Source organism: Syngnathoides biaculeatus, chromosome 8 (assembly GCF_019802595.1).
Source record: "Syngnathoides biaculeatus isolate LvHL_M chromosome 8, ASM1980259v1, whole genome shotgun sequence".
Lineage (NCBI taxonomy): Eukaryota > Metazoa > Chordata > Actinopteri > Syngnathiformes > Syngnathidae > Syngnathoides > Syngnathoides biaculeatus.
This window is the reverse complement of record NC_084647.1, coordinates 5,661,809-5,683,219: the sequence shown is the minus strand read 5'-3', so window position 1 is coordinate 5,683,219 and position 21,411 is coordinate 5,661,809. Positions and strand designations below refer to the sequence as shown.

At 42.8% G+C, this 21,411-nt stretch overlaps 1 protein-coding gene and 1 pseudogene across 1 annotated transcript; one reads left to right on the top strand and one right to left on the bottom strand.

Annotated features, from left to right (window-relative positions):
* The first annotated feature begins 432 nt into the window (after positions 1-432).
* Positions 433-3,192, top strand: LOC133504928 (uncharacterized; annotated as a pseudogene).
* Positions 3,193-4,416: 1,224 nt separating this feature from the next.
* Positions 4,417-19,411, bottom strand: LOC133504927 (sodium- and chloride-dependent GABA transporter 2-like). The gene is made up of 14 exons (XM_061827669.1): positions 19,264-19,411; positions 19,058-19,192; positions 17,608-17,748; positions 16,269-16,344; positions 16,049-16,181; positions 15,832-15,966; positions 15,648-15,751; positions 14,335-14,459; positions 13,667-13,779; positions 12,282-12,419; positions 10,731-10,833; positions 9,433-9,533; positions 7,275-7,445; positions 4,417-4,524 (listed from the first exon to the last, which is right to left on the bottom strand). The coding sequence occupies exons 1-14, from the start codon at positions 19,409-19,411 to the stop codon at positions 4,417-4,419; spliced, it is 1,731 nt and encodes a 576-aa protein (XP_061683653.1).
* Between the last annotated feature and the right edge of the window lie 2,000 nt (positions 19,412-21,411).

The following is a 21,411-nucleotide window of genomic DNA, read 5'->3' as shown; positions in this document are numbered from 1 at the left end:
CCTTGGGCGACAGGCAGGGCCCAAGCGAAAAACACGGTTATCATGCATATTTTACTTTTTTTTTTCATTTTTTATTTTAACCACCAGTAGTGGCGTAAAGTAGTCAAGTTTGCGCAAATTCAAAAATCTGGATTTCAAAACAAGAGCAACCCATATGTCGTAGCCGGATTAACTTTATGATACGTTTAAACATGAATTAAGAAAAAGTACCATGATGAGTATTTTTTTTTGTACTTGTAAGGGTAATGTTTAATTTTTAGTGTCACGTATTCTTTGTGTTTCAATTGACCGGCTGCGTTTGCGCTGCGTTCAAGGCGTTTTGACCGTCGGACACATCACAACCCGTTTTCACTTGTTTTATCACACGGCAATAAAAGAGAGAGGCAGACGTTAAGTATTTATTTCCTTAAAATAGTGACAGATACTTCCGATATGGCTCAGAGTGAGGAAACTAGCGATGCTGCATAATTGCAATGGTGCATAATTGAGCCGATGGGGAGAATCGGCTGTCAATATTGGCAATAACTCGAACATCTGGTGGTGACTTGTGAACACTAAAAAGGCACACCGGAATTGTATTCGCGGATTTCACACCCCGTTACACGCCAATTAGCAACATGCAAATGCACATTATGTCAAGGTTTTTGTTTTGTATGGGGGGGGGGGGTGCTGTGCCGGCTTCACGGACTTTCCGCAATTTTCAAAGTTAGGACGAGATGCGCTCACACCTGCTTGAAAATGCTGCAGGGCTTCGTGATACGGTCTGAAAATAAAATCGGTCATTTTCGTCTACAATATCCGATTTCTGATTTGAATCAAATTTCCACCTGCTTATATATTTTTTTTCCCCTTTACATATAGTCTGGGGATTAAAAGCTTCCTCTTGGAAAAATGTCCCCTTTGTGAAAACGTGCATGTCAATGCAATGTATTAATAAATTCATAGTTTTTATATGGTTTATTTAATTATATTGATAGTTTTGATATGGTTAATTTAATCTAAAAAAATGAGCAGTTGATCTGCATTTAAGATGAGTATCGCCTATGTAGCACCCGACTGCAGGTCTTTGGCTGTCTGTTTATAGGTATGTTAATCCATATATCCATTTTCTTTGCCGCTTATCCTCACGAGGGTCGCAGGGAGTGCTGGAGCCTATCCCAGCTGTCAACGGGCAGGAGGCGGGGCACACCCTGAACTGGTTCCCAGCCAATCGCAGGAACATACAGACAAACAGTCGCACTCGCAATCACACCTACGGGCAATTTAGAGCGTCCAATTAATGTTGTGTGTTTTTGGGATTTGGGAGGAAACCGAAGCGCCTGGAGAAAACCCACGTAGGCACGGGGAGAACATGCTGATTGCGACAAGTTGTCGGATGGCACATGTCGTAGCATGGGTGGGGATGTTTCAGCCTGGCCGTGAGTTTACAAAATTCACGAGCATGCGCGTTAATCGCAAGGAGACTTTTCAGCACCGGGAGCGCTCAGACCGTCGCACGGCTGCTTATCCCCGCAAGAGGCGGTTAACACCCTGAAGTCATTGCCAGTCAATGGCAATGCTATTGCTAGCTCGTATGCAAAATGTTGGCATGCTAGCATTAAATGATCTTGTTTGGGTTGTGCTCCGCCCCCCTGCCCGAAGTACGCTGGGATAGGCTCCAGTTCCCCCGTGACCCTAAAGAGGACGTGTGGTCTAGAAAAAGGATGGATGGATGATGAAAAGATCTCGTTTCGTTTTTGTCATCAGAAGCCAGTACGGTGAAAGAGGAGCTTCTCCTGGATGAGTGCAGCTCTCATCCCGCAAGCAGCAAGAATGCCAAAGACAAGAGCAACAGCTCGACTCTGAGGTCCACGAGAGAGACCAAAGACTCGGACGACTGCAGCGAGCCCGGCTCCCGCTGCAGCTCGGAAAAAGACTCCGGCTACTCCGGTAAATGGAAGTTAACGCTAGCGCCGCCGCGCCAAGGCCAATGCTAGTGTCGCTGCGTTAACGCTAGCGCCTCCATGCTAACAGGCCCAGTTAAAAAAAAAAAACATACTGGTAAAAATCACTTGAGACACGGCAGTAACACGCTAGCGCACTTCCTCGGCACATATATTCCACAGGTCTCACTCTTACCTTTTCTGCTCAAGTGCCCCCTTGCGGCCGTTACAAAAAATGCACAAATTTAGCCACATCACCGCATAAACCGCAGGGTTGAAAGCGTGTGTGTGTGTGGTGGGTGGGATCGCAGCAGCAGCTCTTCATAGCCTTCAACAGTATGCTTTTTTTTAAAGCAGCCCCCCTAAAACTCCCGCGACCCTCGTGAGGATAAGCGGCTCGGAAAATGGATAGCTGGATTATAGTGCCATTTTCCCCAAACTCGAGGGCAGGTTGGATCGAATTAACGCCATTTCCGTTCGCTTCGGTGCGGAAAGATCGTTTGAGAGCGAGTGTTTTGAGTTCCAAACATGGTCACGGAATGAATTCAACTTGCAGAATTTAATTGTCTGTTGCCTCTTCCGTTCCGGATCTTTGGTTCCTTGTCTTTATTCCTCCAGTCACAAACCATCCAAAAAAGTGGGGATCTTCCGTGGACCGACAGCAGCCGCGACGAAACCCCTCGCGGTACCGCCCACGTGATCCTCCTCCAGCAGCTCGGCACCGACGCCCGCACTGCGCCGCATCCCGGCAAAAAGCCCCCCGATAAATCCCTTTTGAGTGACCAGGTGCGGAATCTGAGCAAGAGGCTACGCACGGAATATGAAGGAGATCTCGAACATGTGGCCAGGAGTCAGGAACTGGCAGTCCACCTCCTCGTCATCCACTCAGGAAACCCCCAATTTGGCACCCCGCAGTCCGTCCGCCTCAGTGCTCACAAGCAAGGGGTCTCAGAGAGGCGGCAAGACCCGCCACCGCCGCTTCCTCAACGCTGCCGAGGTCCCGCGGCAGTCTGGCCTGCTCAACATCACCCTGCGCACCAAAGAGCTCCTTCGCCAGAGGGACGCCCCAGGCCGCGGCTTGCCTGGCAGGATGTGCGCGGGACCGTGGCCGAGTCCAACTACTACCCAGATCTGAAAAACCGTCTCAGCTGCCCAGCTGGCCGGTGCTGCAAAGGAGGCCGCGAAGTGCTCGGACCCGAAACCGAACCGTGCTCGCGCAGAACCGCACTGGAATTTCACGCCAGGAGAGGTCGCCTTCATTCCTCCCGATAACTCCACTGTTTAGTGCGAGGTGGAATGCCTTGGAAGCGACTGCTGCATTCTGGACCTAAAAACCAGGCGCTCCTTTCAGGATTCTGCATGTGGTATGTTCAGTTTTGAAGTGACTTCAACACATTTTTTTTCATGCTTTGAGAATTGCACTCCGTGTTCAATTTTAGGAGCAAAATGGTCTTCATCTATGTTTATTGGGGGTCCACGGCTTATGCCCGAGTTAGTCCGCAAATTGTAACATGCCGTAGTCCGTTGCTAAGCTGCACTAATGCAGCAATGAATTAAACATTTGGTGAAAAACACTTCTCAGCCATAATTCTAAAAGTATTAATTATGAGTACACCTGCTGAGGTATCAAGAGTCCTGCTTTGCTTCGTACGCTGGTGATCCAACTCATTCGAGTTGCCCTTTACAACCACGATGTCAGTAGTGGCGTCCGTTGACAGCTGGGAGAGGCTCCAGCACTCCCCGCGACCCTCGTGAGGATAAGCGATGGAAAAAAAAAAATGGATGGATGGTCATTTGGTCTTGCATTACTTCCATCTTGTTACTCTAAAAGCTATTTTGTCCGCTGCTTCCCCGAGAGAGCCTCGCCCTTCCTTCACGATCGTTCTGCCCTCGTTCTCGACCCGAGTCCCCTTTTCCACTGTATCCCTCTGATCTGTTACTGTCTGGCTGCAATTTCAGTCAAATCAGATTATTATTCTCATTTTTTTTATCAATAAGTAAAGGGAACTTTCAAATTCCCTTGTTGCACAGCAAAACTGTTCCAGCACAGAGTCAAACATGTCCGCCATACAGCTGAAAGGGACTTTTTCTCCTTTAGATCATAGAAATCTATTTTATTAAGGTGAAGAACAGATGCCAACATTTTAGTTTGAATTGTCATCAATGTGTTTACAACGTGCATTTGTCATTTAATTTGAATGCCGCTCAATTTTTTTTTACGTCTTAGTTTTTTTCCAGTTCTGTGTATTATACATAAAGTAAAATATCCTGTGGAAAACTAGATTCGTTTACGACAATAAACACAACCATTGCTGGGGCAATGTGTTCCTGCATGATGATTTGTTCAGCATTTTAGACACAAAGAAGCAAAAAAAAAAAAAGAGTATCAGGAAGCACTGATGACACGGCTACACTTTTTGTAGTTTTCAAATCGTGTACATAACCGCTTCGATATGGGAGTTTTGAATATGTTCATGTGTGTTTCTTTGCAACGTTACAATCGTATGTGAGGCGTCTCCTCGGTGGTCTGTGCCAGCATCGTTTCTCTCTTTTGGATCTCCGAGCGGTCGGGTGGGTCGGGCCAGCACAGACGACGGAGACGCTGACAAATTGATAAACAAAATTGGTGTATTATAACGTGTCAATATTTGATCATAAAGCCATAGAGGAAATTATTAGCTTTTTGATTCTTGCAATGTACTGTCAACTGCGGACTCGTATGGGCTGAAATATGTGCCACTAGGAACTAAATATGAATCATTTTTGTTCCTACAATACGCTTTCCTATGTTCTTGTTACACATTTTACAAAAGTTAAGGAAAGGTGGTTCAAAAGTTCAGACTAGTTAGAATATCTGATTTTTCAGAGGCTCTGTGTAGTCCAATTTTTATTTCTGATTTGCTCATTTGAAATGTAATTTGTCAAACTCAATCTGAAATGATAAAACTGAATGTGAAAGTTTATAGATTTGAATTTTCACTGCAGATCAAATTTTACATTCACTTGCAGGAACCAGTTTTGAAGTCAGAAATCAAGATTTTTCATGGTTACACAAAAATGCTTCAATATCTCGTGATCATTTATGGTACTGTATATACCAATTTGAAATCTTAGCACTGTAATGTAATGAGTCATGAGATTGCATTTGTAAACCACCGGATGGCGCTGCTGGACCACTATGCAGGCTCTAAATAATTGTCTTCTCTTTATCGAGTAATTATTCAAATCATATTTTATCCTGTATAATAATAATATCCAATTATGCTCCCAAGGCAGTTCCGTTGTAAACATTTTACATAATCCAAAGGCTTTGCCAAACTAACTGTGACCCGTAAGCATTTGTTTTAAGAAATGAGCCACTAAAAGCAAAGTGCACATGTCCAAAATCAGCCAATTAAAATACAGTAATTTAGTGACGTACGTTTATGACGTAATAAAGGGTCAGTTGTGGCGGTAAACGACAGGAAGTTTGTTTTTCATTGCGAGCCAAAAGATGAATAAAAGCATTCCATCAATATGAATGATTTAGATGCTTTAATGAAGACTAATTTTAGTAGTTTGCCACTTGAGGAAAATAAAAAAAAAGAAATTCAACATTTTGGACCGCATCAGCCGGTGGACTTTAACATCGTCCCGCACTTTCAACCCGGAAGGTTCAAGAGGAAACCATGGCTAACTCATCCGTGTTCAGAAATTCGCCGTTTTGCTTTCCTTGCCTGTTACTACATGCAGTACGACGAGATTCAAAAATTTGAAACATCTTTGACAAGGTTTGGCCAAAACGTGAGAGGAGTGGCTCACAGATTGAGAATTCCCCTGAAACTGGGTTAGCTTGGGACGGCGAACATAGCTTGCACGGTTAAATCCCGCTCATAAACGCGCCATTGAACTGCACAATCAGAAAATTGAGGAAAATAATATGTGCTTCGAAGAATTACAACGTGGTTAAAATGTGTAATTGTCACACGGGCCATGATGAATCAGCTGCCTCGGTGAATCAAGGCAGTTTCCGTAGCATTTTTGGGACTACGCGTGAAGAATTTTCCAGACTCAAAAGGCATTTCGAAGGGACCTCAGCGACTATTCAAAATTAACTTCTGCATTGTATATTTAATGTATATCAAGAAGAGATTATAAAGCGGGTGTTTGAAAGAAACTTTTCAAAGGATAAAGATATTGACAAGAAACACAATGCGCCAGCAGAGATTAAATGCACTAGTTATGTTATACATTGAAAATGATTCATGGATTATTGGATTTTGACAAACGGGTTTTTGACAGGTTTGCCCAGACGAAAGATGGACGTGTATCCTTTCGATTCAAGAAGTGAACAACTCTGGTGAGTGATGCTTTCATTTAGAATCGTTTAAAGCTTTTATTCGTAGCCTTGATTTGCAAATATAGGAATTTAAAAAAAAAAGGATTGCGTTCTGGATTTGAAATATTTATTGTGTAGGTTTTTGCTGCTTGTGCCCACTCAATTTTTCATCGTCGAGACGCCACTGCTAATGATAATTATCAATTGTTCACAGGCAGTGGGTCTAAATTGACAAACCTGACTGAGTTATTAATAAATAACGTAGAGGACAAAGGAGGAATGCAGGGTTTTTTTTCTCCACATTTTTGTAAGGATGGCAACATTTTTATGTCGTATTATTCCCTCAATTACGAATCTTTTTCACTCTCCTTGAGCCCATTTTCCAGTCACTCACTCATTTGAAAAATGTACAGGTGTGGTCAGTCATGCCTGCAGGTATAAAGTTGCGGGTGTGGTCCACCGGTCATGCCCGCAGACATAAAGTTACGGGTGTGTGTTCTGTTTGTAATTATGAGTGTACCCCTTTAAGAGCGGAGGGGGGGCGGTGTCAGGTAAACTCGGAAGTAGAACTAGGCTGTAAAAAAATGTCAGGCTGTGGTTCACTGCGCTGGATGGGTTTTTATGTGCGCCGAGTGTGCGACAAGTGCGCAGTTGCGCATCTTTGAGGGAACATTGGTCAAGACTACACAAAATAAGCAACACCTTTCAATATCTATGTATTTGTACTCATAACAAATTTTACGCGGGTTATTTTTCGTGCTTGACTGCAGATTTTCGAGTGCGATGGCGCATGGGCGCGCACGCAGTGAATGCATTAGATACACATCTAATTTATGTTTGACCAACAGAAAACAGTCTTGGCTTTTGTTTAACGGTCTTCTCTTAAGAACCGCCAGAGTTACGAGGGTGTCACCACAAAGTAAAATGATTTTTGTTTCTCACAGTGACTTGGGACTTGCAAGTTTAAGGATAAACTATTCAAATTCAATTCCTGGTGGCGCATGCAGTATTCCAGCCGATAAGGCTCGGCTCACCTGACTGAGGGTTCCGGTGGCGGTGCTTAGCTTGTACAATGCCCAGCCCGGTATCTGCAGGATGGAGGAGAGGGCCATCACCCAGCCCATCACGTAGGCCCAAGTGGGGTACACGTAAAAGCGGTTGTACGTCAGTGGCGTGTACTCGACTAGAGAATATATAAAAGAACCCTGAAAAAAAAAAGGTAAAAATACCATTTACAGTATGTATACGCTGTCGTCATCACCTGTGCAATCTTTTGAGCGTGCCGAGCCGGTCTAAGCCGCCAGAGTGTCCAAAGCAAAATTGGATTTTGGGGCCCTGAATTTCTGCCAAGAACTATTGATTATTGATCCCTCACACAGCTGATATAAACTCGGGAATGTTACCTTTTGCTGTGGTCAACCTGAAATGTCCTTTCGGTTGTTAATCTCACAAAGTCACACATTCGGTCATTCAGTTACAGGACCGGCGGGTGTTGATGTGAAAATGATTTTGAGGTCGTGTTTGTGTTGGTGGCAACAGAAAATGATGGCAAGAGGGGATCGTTTATTAACTTGCATGATGACGTAACCGCCGTCGTGAGTCGGGCAGGATTCTGCTCAATGGAGACGATAGTTAGCTTGTTGTTGTATATTATTTGCTAATGCCGTATGGTTTTCTTCATAAATGAAGCTGCCTAATAAGACAGAACTGGCAAGTATACCGTACATCAGATTCTTGCAAATTACGGGACTACAAATACCTCAAGACGACTGCTTGTGTGTGTAATGGATAAACCACATTTTTAGAATACTTCATGGATTTGAATAAGCAGCCCAAGATAAAGAAGATATGCACATTTGAACCACGTCACAAAGTATAACTTGATGGTGAAATCATTTGATTTCAAAAGTTTTTTTCTTCAGAGATTCCTCGTTACCCCATACCTACCTAAAAACTGCATTTATTGTAAAAAGTGTCCTCTGCCTTTGCATTTTTTAAATACAAAAAGAAGTAATAAACCAAAGCGCTAAGAAATGTCCTCGATTATTAGTTTCGTCATTTTTTCCTAAAATGGATGATTAAATTGTACATTTTTGTACCTATTTCTTGAATTCATGTATTTAATATCAGCACAAATGAGCAAAATGACATAATGTTAGTACATCTGAAGCCACCCCGGGAAGAGTCTTCTACCATGTCAGAATTTGATAGCTGATCAAAAACTGTTGAGAAGACAGTTCAGCGGGCCGAAACCACCAACGAGCTGTCTCGACTCCAAATCATCTGACTTTTTCAAAACTATTGTGACGTCTGTGCTCGCTGATTTGCAGCAAATAATCAATTGCTCGCTTCAGTTTGGCGACTTCCCTAACGCTCTTAAAGTAGCCATTTCGGTCTTGTTGTATCTCAGCGCGGCTTTTGATACGGTAGATCATAATATACTGCTGAACAGGTTGCAAATGTGGGTAGGATGAAATGGAACGATCCTTAAGTGGTTCAGGGAGGAAAGGAGCTACTGTGCAATCATTGTTGTTGTTTTTTTTTTTCTCCTTCCAACATTTAAAATGTGATTGAGATCATTTACAAAGCCTCTAATAAATTTTGTCAATTATGTTACCGTAATTTCCAGCTTGCATGCCGCGACCTTTTTCACACGCTTTCAACCCTGCGGTTTACGCGGTGATGCGGCGCTAGCGTTAAAGTCTGTGTACGAGGCTTATAACCAGGTGCGCTCTGGAGGCCGGGAATTACAGTTATTAAGTCCCACAATAACTTTTTTTTCATCTGTTATCAGATATTTATTATGGATACATGTATCTCATTTGCTAATAGGTTAATTTATTAATTCTTGATCATAAGATAAAAAATATTAGTAAGATATACAGTTGTACTGATACATTTGTCATTTGAAAATGGCCACATAGTTAATACTTGAAAACATCTACCAATAAAATTAATCCTGAAACTGATGTTGATGATTGTTATTAAAAATTAAATATTTTCCATAGGGATTATAACCTCCGTAACCACCCCCCTCCGTGGCCCATTTGTTTGTTTTAATATTCAAGTTGCCCTTGAACGTAAAAATTTACTCTCACGCATTGGATGGGTTCAAGACTTCAAGTGTACCTTGATGAAATTTCTGATGAGTGAAATCCATTTCAAACCTCAAGAATGAGAAATATCACTCACCATAGAAATTAGTGGCGTCACGAAGAGCCAGCAGATTTTGTAGAACGGATTGATACGCTTGCCCGTCATGTCCTTGATGACGCCGCACACCCGCTCCGCTCCTTCAATTGTGTTCAACAGCACATTATAATAAGCACATATTGGAACGACTACAACACGATCCCAATGAGGTTGGGACCATTGTGGAAAGCATCATTTAAAAACGGAATGAAATGATTTTCAAATCCTAACGCGCAAAATGATGAAAGTCTTTTTTTGTTGTTTTTGTAACGATTTTGAATTTGATGCCTGGAACACAGTGTCGCCCCGACTTTAGGACGCGGGTGTCTCATCTGCCATTTTGTCCCCAGCACCATGGCGTTTCTGCTTAGCTGATACATATTCCTTATTTGTGTGCCGTGAGTATATTTGCTGTTGTCGCCCACCTTTTTAAACATTAGGCCCAAAAGAAGAAAGCTCTTTTTTTTTTTTTGGTAATGCAGGTCCAGCCGAAAGAAAAACAATGACCACGGCAACGAAGCTTAACATCATATAAAAAGATCAGAGAAAGAAGTAACACCGAAAAAGACTCGGGTTTCACTTTGTCGACCGTGGCGATTATTATTCAGGACAAAGCCCGTATTTTAGCGCACCTGAAGGGTTTTATCGCTATGAGGGATAAAGCGACGACAAAGCAACTTTTTTTGTGAAGAAAAACAAAAAAACAAAGCTACGTTCTTTGATTCTTGCCGAGATTGAAAGATTACTTACGTTATCGATCGAGGATACAAAGCGGGGTAGGATTAATATCAGCCTAATGTTCATTAAGGGAAAAGGCACAGCATATTTTCCAAACTTTGAAAGAGCAGAAAGGCAAGGACGCTGAGGAGTAATTTACCGCTAGCAAGGGCTACCTGCACATGCTTCCTTAGCAATAGCTAAGGACAGCCTCCCCTCATTCGCCATCCACCTCTTGCAGTATTGGCAAGTACAGCATTTGATTATCTTTTTATTTAAACGTAGACTACCTGTAAGCACAAACCTAGAAAAAAAAACATTGCCTGATAGTTGTTCACTTGTTTGGTTTTTGCCAGTTGTTTACCTTGGCCATGAGGGGGCACCACTATGGCCAAAATCCACTTTTCATTCCTCCTAACGAGGTAAAAATAAATGATCTACAAACCACATCGACTCACACTTCAAATTAAAATTGTTGACGAAAGCTTACCAGATCCGTAATCCTTTTTGTCAATGAGTCATCAAGTACTACACGATGAACTAAAAAAAAATAACATAATAAAGATACAGTATCAACTTACCGAATATCCAGCCCGCTGCCAAGCTTTCAAAGACACAGACAAAGAGGAGGCAGGCTCCATTGCAAGCGTAGTAGTCAAAAAGCTGGAAGATGTACATCCCTCCCTGACGAAGACATCAGGGAGAATTCCATTATTTGTACTCGCTAGCCACAATATCAGGAAAAAAAAAAAAAAAAAACAGTAAAATGTATTGTAATAGCTACACCTAAACTAGTGCGGTTATGCTTAATAAAGTTTCCAATGTATTTATTTCACTCAATATGCAGTAACTCACAACAGTGATAATACAGTATCCCCCTCACATTTTGAAAATGATTTACCAGTCAGTAAACTGCTTTTGTAACAATGCAAATGTATGTAATCTCCTCGAAACACCACACAGCTCTTTAACTTCCTGCAACAAAAGCGAGCACACCCCTAATGCACGGATTAGACTGCAACACAAATTTGGTCTCTCACAATGGCACAATATTGCCGTAAAAAATTGCTGTGTCTTGGTCAGACATGGGCAAGACTAAACAACTGATATGAAAATGATCATCCCGTATTTTACTATCATTAGGCTTATCTTGTCTAATCAGGCAAAAAAATATGTACATGATGTCATCCCTGGGTGCTCCAGAGAGAACGATTTGAGCAGTCCATTCTTGAAGGACTTCTTGAGGTAATGTTCATGTACTATTAATCCCGCCAGCCAGCAGACACCACAAGACTTTTTAGCTAGTTGGTGCTAGCACTAACATTTGAATGTAAACAATATGCAGGCTTTCTGTCTGTTCGTGCACGATAAAGTTTCAGTAAATATCGGCTTGTGCACGCTGCTGACAGTATGGAGTAAGGGAGGTGATCCACTGCTTCAATCCTATTGGTCGATGTCAAAGTATGCTGTCAGACGGTTCTCGCTAAAATGTCACACTTCACGGAAGGCATCAGTCACTCACATTTGAAAAATGTACGGGTGTGGGCCACCAGTCATGCCCGCAGATATAAAGTTACGTGTGTGTGTTCTGTTTGTAATTATGAGTGTATCCCTTTAAGAGTGCAGGGGGGCGGTGTCAGGTAAACTAGGAAGTAGAAGTAGCATCATTAAAGACCGTGTGCTTCCGTGTTTGTCAGGCTGTGGTTCACTGCGCTGGATCGGTTTTCATGTGCACTGAGAGTGTGCGACAACTGTGCATTTGCGCAAGACTACAGAAAATCAGCAACGTCTTTAAATATCCATTTTTTTCTACTTCTGACAAATTTTACACGCGTGATTTTTCGTGCTCGACTGTGCAGATTTGCGAGTGTGGTGGCGCACGGACGCATATGCGCCTGTCAAATCACAGTGACTGCTGTTGCACTGATGGCTGTATTCAGTTTTGCTACTAGTCAATAGATTAGACAATAACGGCATTAATTTACACTGGTATACAAGCATTAATATGATTACTTCACTTTTTAGTTGTGCCATTCCTGCAGGGTCATCCCATGAAAAGATGTAAGAAAATATTTACAAAAATGTGACGGGTTAAATGAATTTTTTTGACAGCACAAACCCTTAACACCAACCTCGGTCAGCATGACGAGCTGTACAAAGAAACAAACGAGGCAGAAGAGCAGAAGGAAAACTTCGCGCCCGCCCGTCCGACGCATTATTGTGGGAAAGATGTCTGAGACCGACGTCATCACGTCCTCGGTGCCGACAAACTGCAGACAGAGCAGAGCCACTTATTAGTTCCCAGGAAAAGATCAAGCAAAGACAGACATCTAGAACAATATTTCCTAACCTTTGATGAGTCTCAAAGCGCATTTTAAATGAGAAAAATCTCACGGAACACCAGCAAATTTAAAGGGCACAAAAATATCAAGCGGTGGACCAGATATTTGGTGTCCATCCATCCATTTTCTACCACTTCTCCGGGTCAGGTCGCGGGGGAAGTAGCTTCAGGGGGAATACCCAGACTTCCCTTTCCCCAGCCACTTCTTGCAGCTCTCCTCATGCCGAGGAGTTCCCAGGCAAGCCGAAAGACATAGTCTCTCCAGCATGTCCTAGGTCGTCCCCGGGGTCTCTTTCCAGTGGGACATGCCCGGAACACCTAACCAGGGAGGTGTCTGGGAAGCATCCGAATCAGATGCCCCAGCCACCTCATCTGGCTCCTCTCAATGCGGAGGAGTAGCGGATCAACACCGAGCCCCTCCCGGATAACCGAGCTTCTTTCCCCATCTCTAAGAGAGAGCCCGGACATCCTGCGGAGGAAACTAATTTTGGCCGCTTGTATTTGGGGTCCAGCATTCACAAATTCAATATTTGCAGATTTAAATTTTTTGGGGGGTGGCGCAGAGGAGGGTGGAATTCATCCTCCGTTATTTGATTTAAAAACTGATCTATTCACCGTTTGTTTTTTTTGTTTCTATTTTTGCTCTGGCCATAGCAATCAAAGTATTAGTATGGCGCAATCTTGCTGTGAAAGAACTGTGTTAAAGTTGAGTTGAGGAGGTTTATTTAGAGAGAAAAAGAGCTTTGCTGCAATTTTGTTGCATTTTGATGTCGAGGAACTTTGTAGACGTCAGTTAAAGAGCTTCATTTAATTGAAAGTCGTCCTTTACCACCATCTCGAGGCATCCATGGGCACTTATGAACCTTTTGAGGGAGAGGTGTGAGGCGGTCAATTACAGATTTTCCCCAATCCCCGGTGTGACTCCCTCCCTGGCCACACAAATAGCAGGGAACACGGTTTCCTGAAATAATGAGTAATCAATTCACTCACAAGTGTACTTCATGTGAAATCATTGTTTAGCTAAACACAAAGATATTATTCTGTTGGATGAAATGGCAAGAGGTCTTCATGCATTGGATAAGGGTTTGTATGCCTAACCTAACTTCACGCCTAACCCTATCCCACAGCACCCCGACGAGTTCTTACAGCACATTGATAGGGAATTACTGGTCTTACATGTGTGTCCAGGCCCAGGAGGATGATCATGATGAAGAAGCAGACAGCCCAGAATTGAGGCAGTGGCATCATGGCCACCGCCTGAGGGTACGCGATGAATGCCAAGCCTGGACCTGGAATTCAAATTCAAAATACACCTTCAACATGTAACATCCGAAATGTCCTGAGGTGGATCAAAGTCCATAAAACGAAGGTAGGACTGTCATCTTGTCGCACTGTGATGTTGTCATTCCACCACTTCAAATGTTTTCCATTATATTGATACAAATGAAGTAGCAAACAATACTGTCATTATTGTGGAACAAGAGCAGGTATTTTTGTCTGGTCCCTCACCTTGGACCTGTTTGTCCGGGTTGACCCTGATCGCCACACAAAGTCAAAGCTCTGTGGATCAGTGGGACACAAACTCCTCCACCACGATAATATGACGGCACAGGGAAGCAAAGAGTTCAAAGTAGTTCAGCATTTAACAATTTAATATCTGTGAACAATAAATTCTATGAACTGAGATAACCGTACTTTGAATATGTTTTGAAAGACGTCTATTTGAGGCAGGCGTTTGTCTTCGGTGGGTGACATTCCTGCTTGCTAATTATGGGATGCCATTTTTTTTTTTTTTTAACCTTTTCTCTTTCACAATCTCAGATTTGATAGTATTTGAAGTTTACCTGACTCAGCCACTTGTGAGATTGGAACACCTTGCTCGTGAGCCATGAATCCCAGCACCGAGAAGACGGCAAAACCAGCTACCACACTGGTACAACTGTTCAGCAAACACAGCAGCAAGCAGTCCCTGCAACACACAAACACTGTCAGTCTCTCAGTGTGTGTCGCCATTGGGGAGGTACGTGATTGCGCTTGAGCTCATCTGAATTGAGCAAAAAAAAAAAAAAAAAAAATCACTCACTTATTGGTTTCACTACATTCACACAAAAGCTTCGTTTGATTGAACAAGTCATTTGCGAATGACAAGACTCAAACCCCATGTACCTTTCTCAATGTGGGGACTTGCGGCTTTTCCACAGCTGCGGCGTATGTATGTACCAAATGATATTTCCTTTACAAATGTACCCGGTCAGGCTTGTAACCAGGTGCGCTCTGTAGGCCGGGAATTGCGGCACTTATTTAGAGTACTATTGCTGTCTGGTAGAAACTTCATGTCAACGGTCAAGTTCGTTTGTTCACTAATTGATGTTATTGGTTAGGCTCCATAAGTTATACTGATATTTTTCCAAATTATTGACCAACTTTAAGTGTCCAAAGTAGCTTGCGAACAACTATAAAAACTTAAACAGTTGAACTGTCTGAGAGAAGTTGTAAAAGTCCTTGTACCTCAAACCACTGGAGCCGTTCAGAGTAATATCACATGAAAAATTAAAGTCTCTATGTTGTTCTGGGAAAATATTGAGTAAAAATAGTTAGGTCATGCATATTTGAGTCAGCATGTTTTGTCAAAAAATGGATTACTGTAATGCTTCTGTGCAACTGGTCAGTGTGTACTGATTAATTTCCACCGATCGTAATCTTTGGTCGGATCGTCGTTTTTTTTTTTTCTTTTTTTCCATTGCATCAGTAATGGCACACAACTTGAAAAATAGTTTAGAAATGTGATGTCGCCACAGTTGTTTGCGTTTTTAAAGTATTAAAGACTTTTTGTCTGGTTGACGGAGTCGGTGTGAGTGCAGACTTGGATGTCGTCGGCTGGAGATCATTGTGACATACAGAAAAATACTGAATAAGGTTACCAAAATATTAGGAACAGCTCTCAGCATGACGCAGTGCTGTTCTGTACAGCACATTGCAAAGTATGATCCCAATAATCTACATTTTGTTAAATTATTATCCAAAACATACACAACATAACTGTTCATCTAAAAAAACAGAATATTTCTTGGATTCCAAGTTCATCGGGTATTGTGGCAGTTGAGTATGTAAGGAACTTGTAATGTGTGTACATGTAATGCAAAGTGGGTATTCTGACTTGTAACAGTTGTTGCGCCGGGTGTTGTAACTTCCCAGTACAGTCAGTACACCCACACCGAGGCTGTACGAGAAGAAGATTTGTGAGCAGGCCTCCATCCAAACCTGTTTAAAAAAAAGCACTGCCATTGAGCGTTTTGCCCCCCAGTACAGTGTTTGTACTGTATAATCCAGTACAATCCTACTTGAGGGTCTTTCAGTCGCGAAACCTTGGGCAGAACGTAGAACTCCACTCCTTGTCTGGCCCCCGGAAGAGTGACTCCTCGGATCAGAAGGATGAGTAGCATCACATAAGGGAAAGTGGCAGTGAAGTACACCACCTGCCCAGGAGGAGGGTCACAGGACTGTCAGTGTATTTACATTTCATATATATAAATATTTTGTCCAGTTTGATTACTTCACCTTTCCAGTTGATTTGACCCCTTTCCATATGCTGAAGTAACAAACGACCCACACAGCCAGGAGGCACACAAGCAACTCCCACCTGATGCTGCCAATCTCCTCAATACCGCCCGAGATATTCAACACCCGACGTCTGGACAAAGTTAAACCGAAAAAAAAGACATTTTATGTAACATAGAATGTTTTTAAAAATGTGATTTTAACGTAATATCGTCCTTACTCCCAGAACTCAATTGCAGCTGCGGTTCCTTTGCTGTGGTTGGTGTGATTCCTTATTGTAACATCGACACAATTTGCTAAAAGAATCACAAATAAAGAATGAGGAACATTGAAGTACAGTACCGTATTTTCCGGACTATAAGCTACTCCATTTTCCTTGCGCTCTGAACCTTGTGGCTTAGTATCAATGCTGCTAAAGTACTGATTTTTTGTTTTGTTTTGTTTGTTTCACTTTTGGCCATCAGTTTAAACGTACAATTAAAACGGGTTCGAACGTAATCTTTAAAACATTGCTGTTCCCTATAATGCACCCGAGTTTGGACTTGCGTAGATGCCTCCAATGTGTGGAAGAAGACTTCACTTTCAGCGTGCAACGAAGAAGACGAAGCTACCTCAAGCGTCTCAAAGAAGTTTGCGCTAGTTTTTGGTGGTCTCGAAGCATAATGCAGCACATCTCACAAAAACACAAAATACATTTTTAATGCCATTTAAAATCAGTGGCACAGTGGCACAACTACTTAGAGCAGTTCTGAGGACCAGGGTTCAAATCCAAGCCTGCCTGTGCGGAGTTTGCATGTCCTCGCCGTGCCTACGTGGGTTTTCTCCGGGCACTCCGGTTTCCTCCCACGTCTCAAAAACATGCGTTAATTGGGGACTCCAAATTGCCTTTAGGTGTGATTGTGAGTGTGACTGTTGTCTGTCTCCGTGTGCCCTGGGATTGACTGGCAACCAGTTCAGGGTGTCCCCTGCCTGTTGACAGCTTGGATGGGCTCCGGCACTCCCGCGACCCTTGCGAGGATAAGCGGCTAAGAAAATGAATGGCTGGATAACCAAAACTAGCCGCATGTGAATGTCATCTTTTCCTGAGGTCTTGAAAGTGTGGAGCAGTATGAAAGAATCAACCATCACCAACGCTGCTACGTAAGGAGAACAGCACTATGTCTCAAGATGAAAATGAAATTGAGAGCGACAGACTGAAATGGTGTGTGATGGAGACGTTCTGAGGGTCTTCAATTCCAATACTGAAGACATAGACAAGACAAGATTATACATAGTCAACGTCACTGACGGTAGAAGATGCATAGATGAATATCTGATACATATATAGTTTGTTTTATGGAGAGGTGGACTCGCTTTTCTTGTCAGCAGTTTCAACATCAATGGTTATATTGAGTTACTTTAAGGCTATCGTACATTTCAAAATGTATTAAAACGTATACAGCAAAACGTCAGTAAAGGGTCGTATAAAATATACAGTGCAATTTTTACAAAAAATTGCAGGGGATGGATTCTTTGGCCAAAAAAAAAGAACATTGGCACCGATATTTGCGAGACCTCACCTGTGTTCCAGTAGTTGTTGCAGGTGCTCCAGGGCAGGGTGGGGGAGAAGGAGAACACCAGGTAGAAGACAGCCCAGGACAAAATAATGATGTAGGTCATGCAATGGTACACCTGTATTAGCTGCCCACCATAGCCGATACCTGACACACAAGGTTGAAGGTTCAAGAAATCTCTTGAGAATGGAACATGTTAATTTGAGGTTTTCCCGGGTGGCTTCAGCTGTAGTGTCATTTTATCGTTTTGCTGATTTGCGCTGACATTTAACGTGATGGATTGTATTTTTTCACTAAAATAAGCAAAAGTTTTGCATCGATCTATCTGGCATTTCATACTCATGTATCAGAATTAATTTATGTCATTGTATCAAATGTATCATAACAGATAATACAATTTCAAAATATATTTTGTCCCATCACCACGACTCCCATGGAAGTATATTTCCTTTTTTTTTTTGTTTCTTTGAATTGAGGCTTACAGAGTTTGTGCTGTTGTTTGCCTGACACAATGACATGACATTGCATTTATGTTTATGTTTCAATCAGTGGGAATAATGCCACAGCACGCCCAATTTCGTGACCTCACTGTATGATATGCAGTGGGAGCAGGTGGAGGAACAATTAGAAAGATGGAGGCATGCACTGGAAAGGAGAGGAATGAAGATTAGCCGAAGTAAAACGGAATATATGTGCGTGAATGAGAAGGGTGGAGGGGGAAGTGTGAGGGTACAGGTAGAAGAGATAGTGAGGGTGGACCACTTCAAATACTTGGCGTCAAACAATCCAGAGCAATGGTGAGTGTGGTAAGGAAGTGAAGAAACTGGTCCAAGCGGGGTGGAACAGTTGGCGGAAGGTGTCTGGTGTTCTATGTGACAGAAGAGTCTCCAAAGGGCATAGTTTATAAAACATTGGTGAGGTCGGCCATGATGTACGGATTGGAGACGGTGGCACTGAAGAGACGACAGGAAGCAGAACTGGAGGTGGCAAAAATGGAGATGTTGAGGTTCTGGCACAGAGTGAGCAGGTTGGATAGGATTAGAAATGAGCTCTTTAGAGGGACAGCCAAAGTTGGATGTTTTGGAGACAAGGTTCGGGAGAGCAGACTTCGATGGTTTGGACATGATCAGAGTCGAGAGAGCGAGTATATTGGTAGAAGGGTGCTGAGGGTGAAGCTGCCAGGCAAAAGAGCGAGAGGAAGACCAAAGAAAAGGTTGATGGATGTTGTGAGGGAGGTCACGAAGACTGTGGGTGTTAAGAGAGGAAGATGCACGAGATAGGCTTAGATGGAAAAAAGATGACACGCTGTGGCGAGCCCGAACAAGACAAGGCTAAAGGAAAGGCAGAAGACTGTCCAACCTCATGGAGTGAGGTACAAGTGGGCCCTTTTCGAAAGAACTAGCTCTTTCACGTGTTTTGTTTCGTAATCTCTGTCTTGTACACGATTGTTTCGCACCTTGTGCCAGTGGGCAAATCTTTCTCCAGCAGGTGACGGCCCCCTCTTGGGTGTACTGTCCAATGGTGGTCTCCAAAAGGAAGAGCGGTACACCACACGTCACAATAAACACCAGATACGGCACCAGGAATGCACCTGAATGGAACACTTACTTTTGTATTATGTACAATTTTTGGGAAATCACGCTGACCGCCACGTTTGCTTACCGCCGCCGTTTTTATAGCACAAGTACGGAAACCTCCACACATTACCCAGGCCCACAATGTTCCCGGCAGCCGCCAGAAAATACTCCACCTTCTTGCCCCAGTGTCCTCGCTCCCTAAGCACACGTTGGGCGTTGTTTTTCCTCCACATTTCCTAAAAGTTAACGTAAAGCTGATCTTCCTTTCAGCCACACACACATACACACACCCACACAAACATAAAAGTCACGTCATAGACAACTGGCAGAGCAGTTAATATTTTAGAGGGGTATTTTATTTGATCTTCACAACATATAAATTTACAGCTAAAGAAGTAAAGTACTTTTGCGACGTGACAAGTTACCAAAAACCACAATCTGTCAAGCTAAGTTTTGCAAGGATTTTGAAAATCGGTTGATGGATTGTGGAGAAATTGAGATTTGTGTTTCAGAAACATTCACCTTGCGGGAGAATTCTTTAGGAGGATTTTCCCTCAAGAAAATCTGGAACAAAAAACAAACTTTAACCGGGAAAACCATTCCCTGAAGGACTCAAAGGTTTTCGTTAAAAATACCCACCAGTTGCTTAAACATTCCAAAATGATGATCTATCAGAAATAGCTTGAAGTTACAAAAGGTGTCACTTGTCCTAAAATCTCGATTTAACGAGCCCAAAAGGAACCTTATTGGTGAGAAGAGCAAGGTGGGAGGCTGAGAAGTCATGTAGCTTTGCAATCAATTGTTTGTCGTATGAATGAGATCAGAAACGTTGTGCGTGATAATGTTAAATGACACATTTCAGCACATTCAGCAGACATGTCCACAACTATTTGAGAGGTGAGACAATAACTGTGTTCGCGTGCAGACTTTTTTGTCATCCTGATTGAGCATCTCTGGTGAACAGCTTACATGTGACTTGATCTATTACAATCTTGTCTATGCTGTCACATGTTCCACTACGTGTAATCGGAACATCCTCATGACATGAACAGATGCAACGTTACCGGGATCGAAGTCAGTTGTCCATTTAGCGCAGTAGTTGGAAATGTTGTCACGCTTTTTCCAGCAACAGTTTGATTAAAAGAAAAAAAATGAGATAATCATGTCAGCTCTGGTTGGAAGCTTCCATATTTACATGCGTAAACGACGAGGCCGTCATGCTTCATGTTTTTTTTCCCTCTTCACAGTGAACGTATGTTCTTCGGTTTCTCTCAAGGACAAGAAATCTGTGTGAATAGACAGTGTTGTTCCTTGATCTCCCTCCCATTTCATGTGTGTATCTGTGTGCTTCAGAGACCGGAAGAAGCGTGAAGCAACAGTTAGGTCTGGACTGTCTCTCTGCAAAAATTTCCTTAAAATGACAACAAACAGTTTCCTGATTTAAAACAAACTTAGTGTCAGAAATGGGATCTCAGGATTAATTGTCACTCCAGGGATTGGACAGAGAGCATTCATCCAAGACAAGTGTCTTGCCCCTTACCAGAGACACTCGGACAGGGTGACTGACTGGCCCCTGGACAACTGACTGTCGCCTGATCCACATGGACCTGCGTTGTCCCCCAGATAAAGAACTGCAGTAAAATAATTCGACCATTTCTTACACGTCACCTCAAACGCACCTGTATGTTATATGTACTCGATGCGGATATGTTCAAGGAGCCATGCGTTTGCTCACCTCCACTGTTGATGTAGCACAAGTACGTAAACCTCCACACGTTACCCAAGCCAACAGTGTTCCCAAAACAGCCAAAAGAAACTCCACCTTGCGTCCCGGTATCCTCGCTCCCCAAGTGCGTTTTAGCCTGGCTTCAAGCCACGATTTTTGCTCCAGATTTTTTTTAAAACCTCGACGCAAGTCTGACTTCCTTTCAGCCTCACACACCACATTGGCCGTCCAGTTTGAATTCCAAATCCCGTAATGAGCAACTGTACATAGGTTACTCAGTTCCAAGTAGAAGGGTCAATTATCTCCAAAAGCCTACTATCTAACTAAAGTGATTCTGTATTATATTGTTCTTAGTTAGTGTACACTTTTCAATAGCTTTATCTTGAAACATATTTAATGCTGCAACTTAGATTCTTCCTCACTTTTCCGACAGATTTTGATTTCTTCCAGCATCGGCTTGCTTCAGTTTTAATTTAGTCTCTCACGTCTGTCCAGGTCCAACTTTTC